The following is a 14334-nucleotide window of genomic DNA, read 5'->3' on the forward strand; positions in this document are numbered from 1 at the left end:
CCTGCAAGGGACTAATAGCAAATTAGTATGCAAACACTTTCTTATGCAGCTCTGAATTTTAGAGGCTACGTGCTAGCGTGATGTGAAAGGTGGGTCCATGCACAACCCTGTTTGTATAAGCTTGGTGGTTTTATCTAATCCCACCCTTTTTTCTCTTGCTTCCTGGTAGCTACCTGAGGTGTATCTATGACCACCTTGGTGAAGCAGAACCCTCAAGGCCATGCAGAATGCTCACGGCAGCATTCACCCCGAAATGCCGAGCTTGCTTTCACATAACACACAAGCTCAATATTTGAAAATGTATTTCTCCTCTGACCCTTAGGTATAGACAAGGAATTGACTTTTTTTTCTCTTCGATTCCAAGGCCAATAAAGAAAGGCAAGGCTGAGAATGAGAAGATTCTAAGTAATTTATAAACAGACACTTCATAGAAATGCACCAAATGGGGAAGAGAATTGAATTAACAAGGTCAAGACGTGCTACAGGGAGCTAACCCTATTATTCATGAGCAGCAACTGAAGAACGAATCCTCCAAGAACAGCCAAGGATCTGTTATGCTGGGCGATTAAAATTGAGAGGATAAAGGAAAAACCCAATTAGATACTAGTTTAACACTGGAAGTAGAAAGTAATCCTTATCCAATCAGACTTCAAGGCCGGCCATGCTCCTTTTCGATCTCAGTACCTTCGTTGCCAGCATCTTTACAGCAACCAGCTCTGGGCTACGGCTATGACTTCACTGAGTGCTGCAGGCTTTCTCGAAATAAAAAGTGTACTGATGCCTTGTTTAATTTTCACGATCATAAACAGGGACAGCATATGATCTTAAGCCAGGGAGACACTGGGGGCACAGCCTGCACCTTACAGTGGGGGAGACGCTGGGAGCACAGCCCGCACCTTACAGTGAGGAGATTCTGGGAGCACAGCCTGCACCTTACAGTGGGGGGATTCTGGGAGCACAGCCTGCACCTTACAGTAGGGAGACCCTGGGGACACAGTCTACAGCCGAAGCACTGATGTTCCCACCACCACAGAGAAGCTGGAGCAGATGACTCTCAATCATTCACTCTGCCGAGGGGAGAACTCCAGATAACACTAAGGGTTCAAATAAACAGCTTTTAAAAGCAACCCCTTCCTTTGTTGTCCAATAAAGAAACATCTGGAACTATTGACTTTACTCTGAGCAGTCTTAAACCTTTCCAGGGGGAGGAAACAGTCCAGGAAGGACTAGGAAGAGCCTGTTTCTTCCCATGATTCCCCTCCCTTTCCTCCCTTTCTTTTACCATTATCCATCCCACTTCTGCTGGGAGACAGTCTAGGAAGGTAACAGAGCCCTGCCTCCTCCTTAGTCCTGCTAAAGGCAAAGGGCACACAGGTGCCGGTCATCCTGACATCCTGAAAGCACACAGAAGGCGGCTGGAAATAAACATCCTTCACAGCGATCAAGTGGGACCAATACCAGGAGATGCCCAGAGCTCTCAGTGGACAGCTGCTGACTTGGTATCTGTTATTTCTTTGCCAGGTAAATTGGCCTTCCCTCCAATTTGACTTCCAGTTTTTCATATCGTCACAGGTAAAGATATTAATTTGGGGGAACAAGCTTAATTAGTGGCTGCAACACTTCTTTTTTCCTCTAACATACTCCCCCGGCTCCTATCTAAAAGCTGATAAACAAAAGCATAAGATAGGAAGGACTATTTGCAAGGAAGCACAGCCACCCATCCATAGGCCCTGCTAGAATAACCAGAACCGAGGAACCTGCTACAGAACCACACTCTGCACAGCACAATGCAAACATATCGGTCTAACTGTGGCCACTCAATCATTTCTTTCTTTGCCTGTGGTAATGGGACTATCTAACTCCACAGCAGGAATCTATTAATTATAAACGAGAAGCTCAAATCTGGGCCATTAGTTTTTAATCACAAGGAACTATAAAGAACTTCCATGCTACAAACACTAACAGCGACAACCTCTGCAGAGCAGGAAAAACTGGAACCGTCCTTGAATGGGGTCTGCTTACAGGATGTTCCAGCACTGTATCTGCTTGCCTCTGTGCCCTTTCACCGGCTCTGAAAGTTCTGCGACGTCTATAAGGCTACCCTGACAGGAGAATGAGGTACTCCTCAGTGGTACGTCTAGATCCAAGCAGCGAGCCACCCGTTCCCCCACTTCACAATAAGGTGAGCTATCGCAGATGAAGGGAATCAGGTACAGGAAGGGGCCGCCTCAATCATTTATTCCTCCTCCTTAATTATGAAACAGGTATGAGAATTCAGAAGCCGTGAAATTAATTATTTTTTTGAAAAACATTCTGTTCAATTATTCAGTGTAGAGAGTAAATGATTCAATGCTACCCCACACACAGACATACACACATTTTCACAGTTCTAATGAACGGTTTCTGTTGATGTGTGTACAGAAGTTATTGTGAGATTGAAACGCAGCTGTTTGTGCCTCAGTAACCACCAGGCAATGGTTCCAGGAGACCTAAGTCTGTGGAGACCGATATCTGAAGATGCCAAGTTTCCTGGGCAAATGTCAGTGTCCCCGTGTCACTTACTGTATCCTCCTGCATACTTTAATCGTCTGGTGACGACGTATGCTACCCCATGCAACCTAAATGCCATGTAAGGTTGTTCGAAACACAATGCCAGGGAAGTGTCTGCATACGTTCAACACAGAGGATACAGTCTTCTTTTAGGATGCTGAGCCCTCTATCTGTGGGATGCTGACTGAACACTTCAACATCCAAGAAGATCTAGATTTTTCTGGCTCATACTCAGCCACTTACTGAATTGAGACACAATACTAAGTTTTGTCTGTCACCTCTGATGACAACTAGGCTATATTTAACATGAGATTGTCCTTGTCTTTATAACTAGTAAAACTGATGTCAATATCCTTACCTTATTGAGATACCAGGACAAAAGAACCGAATTCAAACTTCCATCATTTTCATCTTTCCGAACAGACTGAAATGTGTGAGTGTCCAGAGCATCCCAAAGGTTTCTCACGTGCCTTCCCTTGGCTTCCTACTGCCTCTGCATTGCATTTTCTTCTTAACTTTACTCCATTGTCTTAACTTAGAAGTCCCTGCCACACTGGCATTAAAACTATACAATACTCATTTGTGTCTTATATTCTTTTTTTCTCCCGACTGTGCATACTTGATTTGAGATGTTACACTATGTTAAATGGTAGCAGCCTAGACTGTGAACGACTCCACGGCCATAACCTTTTTATACCCTTGTCTCTAATACATCATCTACTTTTACACCCTACTAATCTACACAACTACCGCAGGTGAGTAATCCAAACCTTCCGGAAGTTAGAAGTGGTTCTTATCAGAAAGCAATACTCATCTAGAGCCAGTCTTTGAACCCACATCTCTGGCTACACATGTCAGGAAGAAGAGCTCACCTTCTTCCTCCTCCTCCTCTTCTTCTTCTCTTTGGCAGCTTGGGCCTGCTTGTGCTCCCAAACCAGGTTGGTCAGATTGGCCACATACTCGTCAGTCTGCTGCAATAGGTACGCTAGGCGTCTGTCTTTCTTTTGGTCAATGAGTTTCCTGTACCCCTCTTCATCTTCGGCCTGTTCAGGAAGGAGAGAAGGACGAGAGCATGATGCATGGACACTCACAGGTCACTTCACACTCCCCTCTACTGTTCACAGCCTGAATCTGGGGATACATAGGGCCAACCGGATGAGCCAGACTCCACCAGCTACCAGTGAAGTCTGCAAGTTGGCAAGTAGAGGGACGTGCAACACGTTGGGCCCATGACTCTAAAGTCTGCAGCAAAATTACCGCACAGAACCCCACTGTGTGAGGGATGTGATCACACACTTTGAAGTCAGCCCTTTTGTGTTCTGGGCTTCTTGAACTGCTCAAAATTAATGCAAAACCCAATGTGCTAATTAACAAGCCTAGGTGGAAGGAGACGAGCCATTTAGGTCCCGAACTCTGGTTCTACTGAGATAGAAAACAAACTCCATAATTTCCACCTCCATCTCCCACTAAATAACACGATGAGATCAAGTGGAAGGAAACTTTTGATGTCCTCTGAGCCACTTAGAGAGAAATCTCTTTTAGATGGTCCAGCAAAAGAACATTCCAAAATGCTTTTCTATGACGCCTGAATAAAAAGAGAACACCGTACAATCTCTAAGAGGTGGCTCTGTCCCAGAAGAACTCGGGGACTCAGCTGTAGGGTGTCACTCCAGCACGTGGCAGAGCGACAGTGGCTTCATTGCTTTTCAGTCTAGATGCTGTCTGCCCCGTGAATGAGCACGAACTCCAATGCTATTATAACTCTAATTGCTTTTGGCTATGGTTGATCTCACTTGAAGAAAGAGTGCTAAAAAAAAAACCTTCAGTTTCTCTATTATCTGTATATTCCATCATTTAATTACAAAAATTAATGATTTGCAAATGCTTAATCATTAGTGTCAAACCAATATGTTGCTGGAGTTCTAATACAGCTTTCCTTCGGTTGAATCAGGCAAATTTGCCTGTTGATTGCTCCGCTTACTACACAATAGTCTCCCTAACTCGAGCAAAGACTGTTGACAGTATTCTCCACCCCAGAAATGGAGAGTGGGATGGAAGGTGGTGAGACTCTAGAACACCTCATATGGTGTTTACTGTCAGGAATCTCCCAAACTAACAGAAATAAAACACCGACTAGGACCCCAGCAAGAGAGACAGTGTCTTAAGAACGTCAAGAACTGAATGTATGAGATGAGGCTTATTATTCTGACCCACTCGGGAATCCTGTCCCACCCAGAGCTTTGGGTCTCTGATTACTTGTAAAGCTTAGTTACTTTTCTAAATTCCATGGTGTGCTTTGTCCAATTCCAGACACAAGTGATCAGTAAAACCCAACACTCTGGTCAATGACCTAAACCTGCCCGTGACTGCAGGCAGAGCCATTCAAACCTAACTGCGAAAGGAAAGAGGTAAAACAACTTTTGGGACAACAGAGATGCCGCAAAAAAAAAGGGAATAACTTAGTAAATTTATATAATTACACATAATTAGTAAAACTATGAATGCCAAGTAGGAGGGGAGAATGAATATGAATCTTGGCTTCAAAGATATAACCTTGTAAGCTATTCATTCAGAACAAAATCTTAGCCGTTCATCTAAAAAATATCGCATGTTTAAAGGACTGCATTTGCCATGCTTCCTGATGGGTTTGCCAAACTCCTGCAAAACACAGCTCTTGCCTTTCTCTGAGAAGCTGTGTAAGTGGATGATGATGGTACCCCCGGGCACAAAACTATGGCTCCTCAAGGACAACTCTGGATGATTGGGTGCACTGTGTAGAAAAGACAAAAAGTTCTCATTCTACCCTCCAGAAGTTCAGACACCTATGAGTGTGTGTGTGTGTGTGTGTGTGTGTGAGAGAGAGAGAGAGAGAGAGAGAGAGAGAGAGAAAGAGAGAGAGAGAGAGAGAAGCAAGCCACTTCCCTTTATTCTCTTGATGCCTTTGTCACATTCTCAATGCAGAAAGATGCAAGAAAAGGACTTTCCTAGTCTCACAAGGGGCCCTTACCATCAGCCTCCGCATTCTCTCCTTCTCGATCCGCTCCGTCTCCTTCTTTTGCTCCCTTTCGGTGTTAGCGTGCCAAGTCGCCACTGCTTTGGACAGCTTTTGGATCTTCCCAGCCACAGACCGATGATATTCCTTAAAATCTTTCGCATGCTGCAAAATACTGTTCAGGTATTCCTACAGGGTTCACAGGAGGGAGAAAGGGATGCTTTGGTCTACTTTGCAGGGAAGGGTCTGCACAACTGAAGATGCTGGAGCACGCACTGACATCATCAAAGTACATAACCTATGGATGATGGAGGCCTTCCTCGGAGCCTCTGCAGCACAGGTTATGGGCTATGGGCTAGTGTGATTGTAAGCCTAGGAAAGAATGGCTGCCTTTGAATGTCCAGGGAGTGGACATTCAAAAATGGGAAAAGGAAAGACTAACTGAGTTATGGGCTAGTGGGAAGAAAGACTTCCTTCATCTGTATATTGTAAACCTAGGGAAGAGATGCCCCCTTCACCTCAAGGGTGTGGTCATCTGAAATGGAAAAAGCAAGGACAAAGGATGACCTATAAAACGTCAATGAAAAAATTTACAACCCATTGTTCCATCTCCCTGAAATAAACATGGGGGTTCTGGGCATTTCCAGGGAAAATCACATTTCTTCTGCTCCAACTTAAATTTAGAATGTGATGCACAGTAAGTTTCTACAAAGCTGAAATCGCCATATGCAATCTGAACTCACTTTTCAGATGGAGGGGAAATATGTACCCTACTTACACTAAAATCTTTCGTTTTTTTTTCTTTCCTTTCCTTTCTCTTCTTCAAAAGGAAACTAAGTTAGGCACAAGATTAAGCACAATAAGACCATCATGAGACAAAATCAAATCCTACATCAATGTTTCCAAGCCCCTAGAAAGGAATGCTCTTGAAGACCCACCCCTGTGAATCTTCCAACTGGGCCCTTCAAAGAGCCCAGAATACTATAGAAAAATAAACTCCTGCTGGGGGATGGAGAGATGGCTCAGCAATAAAGAGCACTCGATTATCTTCTAGAGGGTCCAGGTTCGATTCCTGACACCCACACAGTTGTTCAAAACCATCTGTAATTCTAGCTCCAGGGGAATCCAAAGCTGCCTTCTGGCCTCTGTGGGTATCAGGCATGCACAAGGCATGCACAAGGCACACCGCCATATATGCAGGGAGGGACAGGGAGAAGGAGGAGGGAGAGGGCCAGTAAGTAGTGTTCCTCCATGGTCCCTCCTTCAGTTCCTGCCTTAGTTTCCTGAATGATGGACTGTAACCTGCAGCCGAATAACCCCTTTCCTCCCCAGGTTGTTTCGTCAGTGTTTTATCACAACTCAAAGCAAAGCAGGGCCCTCTTCCATCTCTAAAATGACGTCTCTGTCTTATAAAATCTCCACGTTAACTTTCTGTTCAATGACACGCCCCCGATACCCGCCCCCTCCCCTCCCCTCCATCCCAACTTGGCAAACATCCTGACCCTAACCACTGACCCCATGGGCCACCTCTGAATAGGAAGGGGATGCAAAGGTCTAAGGACCTGGTGCTTCTGCCGGCGTTTCCTCTCCTGTTCGATCTTCTGTTGCTTCTCCAGCTTCTCTGTCATGCGTGCCTCGCGCAGGGTCTGGCGCTTGCTCCGCTTGTACGCTTTGGAGTTGAGGGCCGTCTCCAGGGTGGTATCCCTCCGCATGCAAGCCACGACCTCCTGTCTCAGCTATCAGGAGAAGGGCAGTTAGCGAATCCCCGTGACAGAGACCAGGTCCTGGACCCTGACCTCAACTCAGTAGAAACAAAAAGGGGCCTTAATGATTTTTTCTCAATCCAGTTACAGTTGGCTATTACTAAAAGCAAGAACTGAAATTGTGCAAATCTACATGGTGATTTTAAAGACAGTATAAATCTCTTTCCTCATAATTCACATCAAAAAACAATTTTAGTGCTGTAACAATAAAAAATAAATGAGGATGCTGCGCTGGGTTAGAAATAAAGTTATTCATCTCATTTAATTATAGTAATGATGTTACTTAGCCGATAAACCTCTTAGTCTTTTTTTAACTGTCATAGTATCATTCTCTTCTACAAGAAGAACAAGAGTTCCCATCTATTCATGTTCCAAGCAACAGCAGAAACTCCAACAACGTAAATTCCTAACTTCTAATAAATGATGGGAAATGCCAGTGCGGGTTTCTGCCCTCTCTGTACTGATGTTCTTTAGTATTTAAACCTTATGCTGCATCAGTGGACTTGCTTTAGATTCTCATTATAAACAATGGAACTACATTACATATTACATGCAGTAGGCACTGGGAACTTGGAGGTCCCCATTACAATCATCGCGCAGTTGAACCTGGCGTCGGCTGCATCTACCCAGGAAACTTTGCAGGTAATAGACTTTTTAGTAATGTCAAACAAAAACTAGGGAGCACCCGGACTGCAGGACAGGAAGTCACATCTCATGCTTGAGAACGCATGCCTCTATCAGGCATCTGACAAATCTGTGCCAGGCACTTTATTCATTCCTGTGATAAAGTTTCCTCTGACTAAGATGTAATGGCCCCTTCGATTTCTTCTTCTTTTTACATTTAACCTGAAATCTGCTCTCTGAAACCCCTAGCCAACAGCACCCAGATACCAGATGACCTTCCAGCACATGCCACCCCAGGAAGTCAACTGTATACTCCGGTCCAGAGATGGAGGCCTTGTGACTTCAGTCAGATCTTCCCACAGACCAAATTCAACACTTTCCGCTCATGCTCGCCCATGAACAATTCATCCTGCATGCCCCACACTTTAGCGCAACCCGTCTGGTTGACAGAAGGCGCTCCTGGTCCCCTTTGGTTTAGACAAGCAACCTGTGGGTGGGGACTGGCACCCGTGGACAAAACTCAGCCAAGGGAAAATAAGTTCTCTTTCATGACGCTACATGCCTACCGATTCAGAAATCAGAAAGTAGATCATTATAGCAGATCTCAATAGTGAGCTCTAGGAGACGGCAACTCACTAATCAGTCAGCGTGTGAGTGGGTCCGATGTGGCCAAGTGCCCCTGAGTTAGGTTTTGATGAATGATTAAGGTACACAACAGCGCTTGTGTGTGTGTGTGTGTTTCTACAAACATGGGCTTGTGATTAGGAAAGAGGAAAGAGACTATCGTATTTTCTGTTTCTGGGGTCACAGCTTGCTCTGCATATTTGGGTTTGCCAGAAACACTATCCATCTACCGCCTCGTTCGTTTCCTCGGAGCCGTGAAGGCAAGTCACAGCTCTCCACAGTCTGTTGTCACGGTTTTCGTCCACAGTACCAAAATGCAATAACTGATGTTGTACACTATAGTACAGGAGGAAAAATGCTTCCGATATACAGAAGGGGGAAAGAAGAGTGTAGTTCCTACTCATGACTTACAGCTAGGAGCTGTTGGTCTGAAGACACGCTGTTTTACTAAGTTCTGAGCTTCAAAACGGTATCGAGCAGAGTCGTGGAAGCTCATGGATCTCACTTTCAGAACAATGACATTGATTTTCGACACCACGGATTCACCGGGGAAAAGGTATTACCTGACGCTGGAAATTGAGTAACCGAAGCGCTTTCAGTTCCACCGTTGCTTTGGTTCGTAAATCCGGTGGCAAAGAGCCAGGCAGACTTTCCAGTTCTTGTATCCTGTGTGCTATGCGAGCCTGAAGTCTAGAAGGAGAAAATACAGAGGAGGGTGGGAGCAAGCGGAGACCTACATTGCGATTTCCTCTTCTATAACCAACAACAGCTTTAGGTTTAGGTTCATGTATTCCATACACTGACAGCCGATTTCTGACCTCCAACTAGGTTTTCTTTTTTTTTAAAGAAAAAAAAAAGAGTTTACATTCACTTAGTTATGGGGAGTCGGGGATGATGGTGCACATGCTACAGTGCACATATGGACAGAAGGGGATCGCTTGTTGAGTGCCGGTTCTCACGTGCATACCGGGATGCCTTTACCTGCTCAGCTATCTTTCTGAGGTGCCAACAGGATTTTCTAATGTGAACCAAAAAAGCCACCTTTGAATTCTGGAAGGCAGACACTTCATACTACTCAACACTTTGAACTTCTATGTAGCTTCTAAGGCCTGGAAAGGAACCTCATGCTACATCGAGAGGATGCAGGAGGGGGATTAGAAGTCCTTGCTTGCTCTCAACACAGAGAGAACACAGAGGCAGTCTGGCTAGCCGCCCTATCCCAGCCTGCCATGGCATGCAAAGCCACGGCCACAGTTCTTCCTTCTGTTTTGAGGTGACAGTGACTATAGCAGCTAAAGCAGAGTGGCAAGCGCAGCTCTAGAAGCCGAGGCCGCAGAAGTGAGCCAGCTAGAGACATTCCGAGAGAGCCCTGCCAACCACATCCACTTCCTCTGGGCAGGGCTTGTTTGAGAGAAGACAGCAAACTGGGCATCTGCAAAAATCAGGGGCAGCAGTGAATAGCATTTCCTGAAAAGGATGCTGGGGGTTCTCATTTTAGGCACCATCAAAAATGTAATTGCAAGTACTTCCTCCTAATGAAGGCAGACTAGAGAATGAAAGGCAGCTCTCTCTTTGGTCCCTGGCTGCTGTGGCTCTGACACATATAAACGGGTTTCAAGCCTTACTTTTATAAATCCACATCACTGAAATCTAGTTTTAGAATAAACTCCTCCCCCAGCTTTGGGACGAAACTGTTTGAGAACAGAATTGAAAAGAAAGAAATGATAATAAAAGTTAGTGATAAGTTAACCCACTAAATACTCACTCAATGTACTAAGTGCATGTAAATACGTAAAGAACAATTTTGAATTTTCAACACACACGCGTACACATGCATGCATACACGCGCACACACAGGCACACAGAGGCACACATAAAGAAATGCTGCAGTGGCCCCACATTACTAATGAGGAAACTGAAGAAAGTACTGTCTGGTTTTGTGTGGTAACTTGATACTAGCTAGGCGCATCAGAGAGGAGGGAGCCTCAGCTGAGGAAATGCCTCCATGAGGTGCAGCTGTGAGTATTTTCTCACTAAGTGATCACTAAGACAGGGCCCAGCCCATGGTCTGCGGTGCCATCCCTGGGCTGGTGGTCCTGGGTTTTATAAGGAAGTGGGCTGAGCGGGCCAGGGGAAGCAAGCCAGTAAGCAGCTCTCCTCCATGGTCTCTGCGCCAGCTCCTGCTTCTGGGATCCTGCCCTGTGTGAGTTCCTGTCCTGACTTCCTTCAGTGATGAACAGCAATGCTGAAGTGTAAGCCAAATAAACCCTTTCCTACCCGACTTGCATTTTGGTCATAGTGTTTCGTAGTAACAAGAGAAACCCTAACTAGGCACCACAGAGCTAGAATGGAGGAATTCAAAATCAAGGTCTACGTGATATGGATTATTATCCAATTGGTTTTTCCCATCTACCTATATAGCCCCAAATGTCTAAATAGGCAACACACACACACACACACACACACACACAGAGTAAAGCTGAAACAAGTTTTTACATTTAAAATCACTTTGCTTTGTAATCTTATTATCAAGATCACACTAAAGGAACTTAGTATTGCAGTGGCAGAAGATGGTGTTACCCACAGTTCCATTATGCTACATCCTTGGTTCTAGACTCCATGCATTTGAGGATTCTAGAATGTAAACCCCTCCTAGGTATTTTGGTTTGGTATGACACAGCGAGTCCAGTACTAAACTCTAGGAATGGCAGCTTCTGATTCCTCCTGCCAAAGGACAGGCTCTAGGGCACAAACAGTGCCCATAGGACATCTGGGTTGACGGTGCTGAGACTAGCCCACACTGAGCTGGATGGGAAGTTGGAGGGAAGAGAGAGACGTGAGGACCCAGGAGTGGGGGCAGGCTGGTGGTCATGGAGTTTGAGTACCTGGGCCACTGCAGCAGGTAAGAGCCAGGGGTGCACTTCTCAAAGGAGAAATGGTTTAGCATTGCACCTCAAGACTTCCCGACACAGAAGAATCTCTCTTTTTCTATGGAAGAGGCATCAAGTACAAAGTGCAAACTCAGGAAAAGAGGGAGAGGAGGTTTTACAGTGAAGTAATACATACTCGATGTGGCACACGGGCTGGATGGCAAAGTTACGTGGGGGGGATGTTGGGGGAGGGTAAATATACAAAACTATCTCTGTTGTTGTTGTACTTAATAGAAATCTTCATTTTAAATAATGCTCCTCTCCAGACAATTTCATCTCCCCATCAATGGGATTCAGCAGGAAGTCCGATAAAGAGAGTCAGGATTCTAAACTTCCCAAAACAGCAGCAAGATGTAATCCTGCCTGACTGCAGGAGACTCATTTAGCGTCCTCACGAGCACAGAAAATTGAAGCAGAATTAGGTCACTCCGGTTTTTCATACAGACGGAAGAGTAAATCAAGAGAGGTTACTGTTCTGGCAAGGAAAAGAGTCCCATTAAAGGCAACAGATATTTGTTCAGGTCCAGGGGAGAAGTTTATGATTCCTGTAGGAGAGTTATTTGAACAGAAAATGACACTGGTACATTTTGTTCCTTCAAGGAGCCGAGTGACAGACACTTTAAAGAGCGAGGGAGAGAGAAAGGAAACATGTGTAACTCTGGTGACTCTTCTGGCAGAGGGGCTATCGGTCGTTTCTGAGGAGGAATTTCCAGGGTTGTGGTGGCGACAAGGGCAAGACAAGGAAACACACACACACACACACACACACACACATACATACATACACACACACACAAACACACACACACGAAACAAGCTATACATACATGTCTCTTAAACCCATTTCCACACACAATTCAGTTTGGAGACCAGAGGTCTGATGCAAGTTAAAAAAGCCTTTCTCAAACCCTTTTAAGTGTGAAATGCATCTTCCACATATATATATTTGTAGAAAGGTAACCAGTTTACATGTCAGTGTGTAAGCTCCTGAAGTGCTCTTTGATTGACCATGGAAGGAAATGAAGCTGGGTATGGAAGAGTTAAGAACTGGTGCCCAAAGGTGGGGGGTGGGGTTTGAGGGCTGAGTGCAACATGCAAAACTGACACCAGAGAAAGAATAAATTTCCATCGGGGGGGGGGGTGAGCCAAAAGGAGAGCACCCAATCTAAAAGGGAGGTAAGTATCTTCAGTCCCAGGGCTGTACTGGTCTGTGGCCAGTGAGTACACAGGCAGGAACTCACTTAAGCTGCAACCCAGAAAAAGAAGGTTGATGGGTCAAAATTCGGAGTTTATGGCAAATCAGGAAGAGCAGCCAACTGGCTGAAAGAAATATAACATTCTAATAATTTCTTGCCATTTTTGTAGACAAGGACCGTAGCCAAAGAAATGAACATGTTATGGGATTTCTATTACATGATATTTTGCTCTGTCAAAGCTTATGAAATCCCAAAAGAAATCTCTTAGAACCTTACTCAAATCTTTAGCCAGGTGACAAACATGCACCAGGCAGAGACTAGTGCAGGGGGAAGCCTGGTGGGCCAGCCCATCAGAGGGGGTGGGCTGGCCCATCAGAGGGGGTGGGCTGGCCCATCAGAGGGGGTGGGCTGACCCATCACAGGGGGCAGGCTAGCCCATCAGAGGGGGTGGGCTGGCCCATCACAGGGGGCGGGCTGGCCCATCACAGGGGGCAGGCTAGCCCATCAGAGGGGGTGGGTTGGCCCATCACAGAGGGCAGGCTAGCCCATCAGAGGGGGTGGGTTGGCCCATCACAGAGGGCAGGCTAGCCCATCAGAGGGGATGGGCTGGCCCATCAGAGGGGGCGGGCTGGCCCATCAGAGGGGGCAGGCTGGCCCATCACAGGGGGCAGGCTAGCCCATCAGAGGGGGTGGGCTGGCCCATCACAGGGGGCAGGCTAGCCCATCAGAGGGGGTGGGTTGGCCCATCACAGAGGGCAGGCTGGCCCATCAGAGGGGGCAGGCTGGCCCATCACAGGGGGCAGGAGAGAAATGAATCTAATACCTGTCCTGTACGAGTGTGTGAGAAGACTTAATGTAACCCCTCAGATGATAAACTTAATCTCTGCAGTTGAACACTGTCTTCACAGAGGCAGAAGCCAGCTATTGTTCCATGACCAAGCAAGATAAAGCGTGCCTCTGTAACGCTGCCGGCACAAATTCATTCTTCTCCAGATGGCCATGGGAATACATAGGCCAAAGTTCCCACCAGGCTTTTGACAACCCCAAAAGCCTTGCAGCGCCAGCTTTATAAAAGTGGATGCGTTTATCAAATAATGATAATATGAAAAATGACTATTTAACCACATTCTGAAAGGCACATGATTTTTAGTTCTTTTTGGTTTTGAGACAGGGTTTCACTGTGTATCCTAGGCTGGCCTTGATCTCGTGATTCTCCCGCCAGAGCGGCATGCGGCACCATGGGCCACAATTTAAAAGAAACTGGTAGATATCATCTTTATTAACATAGGAGAATGGGGTAGGTGAGATGACTCAGTGAGGGTAAAGGCACTTGGCTGTGGGCTTAATCTCCAGGAAATACAGAGTGGGAAGGAAAGAACCAACTCTCTCCCACAGGACCACACTTGGGAAGTAGCACAGATGTGCCATAAAATAAACAAATAAACAGAACGAAAAAAATACAATGAAAAGTTATTATAGGAAGATAATAAAGGTTGCAAACTTCTTAATACATTGAAATAGGCTAAGAAAGAATTGCTTAATACTTTGGAAGACAACCCGTTAAGCCACACTTCTAAAAATGGCTCTAAAATGAGATCATAGGAAAGCCCTGTAATTAAAATTCTGGCAATAATAACAAAAAGATTTAGGAGTCC

The 14334-nt window shown here is 45.6% G+C and overlaps 1 protein-coding gene across 8 annotated transcripts in view; it reads right to left on the reverse strand.

Annotated features, from left to right (window-relative positions):
- Smarca2 (SWI/SNF related BAF chromatin remodeling complex subunit ATPase 2) overlaps nucleotides 1–14334 on the reverse strand; it is a 168931-nt gene that overhangs the window by 117520 nt on the left and 37077 nt on the right. For all 8 annotated transcript variants that reach the window (XM_048438755.3, XM_048438749.3, XM_085693741.2 and 5 more), the window contains 4 exons: nucleotides 9117–9243; nucleotides 7105–7278; nucleotides 5558–5731; nucleotides 3423–3593 (listed from right to left, as the gene is read on the reverse strand). In XM_048438755.3, coding sequence (XP_048294712.3) covers nucleotides 3423–3593; nucleotides 5558–5731; nucleotides 7105–7278; nucleotides 9117–9243 — 646 coding nt within the window. The remainder of the gene's footprint in view (nucleotides 1–3422; nucleotides 3594–5557; nucleotides 5732–7104; nucleotides 7279–9116; nucleotides 9244–14334) is intronic.

The sequence above is a fragment of the Myodes glareolus genome, chromosome 7, assembly GCF_982192425.1.
Source record: "Myodes glareolus chromosome 7, mMyoGla1.1, whole genome shotgun sequence".
Classification (NCBI taxonomy): Eukaryota; Metazoa; Chordata; class Mammalia; order Rodentia; family Cricetidae; genus Myodes; species Myodes glareolus.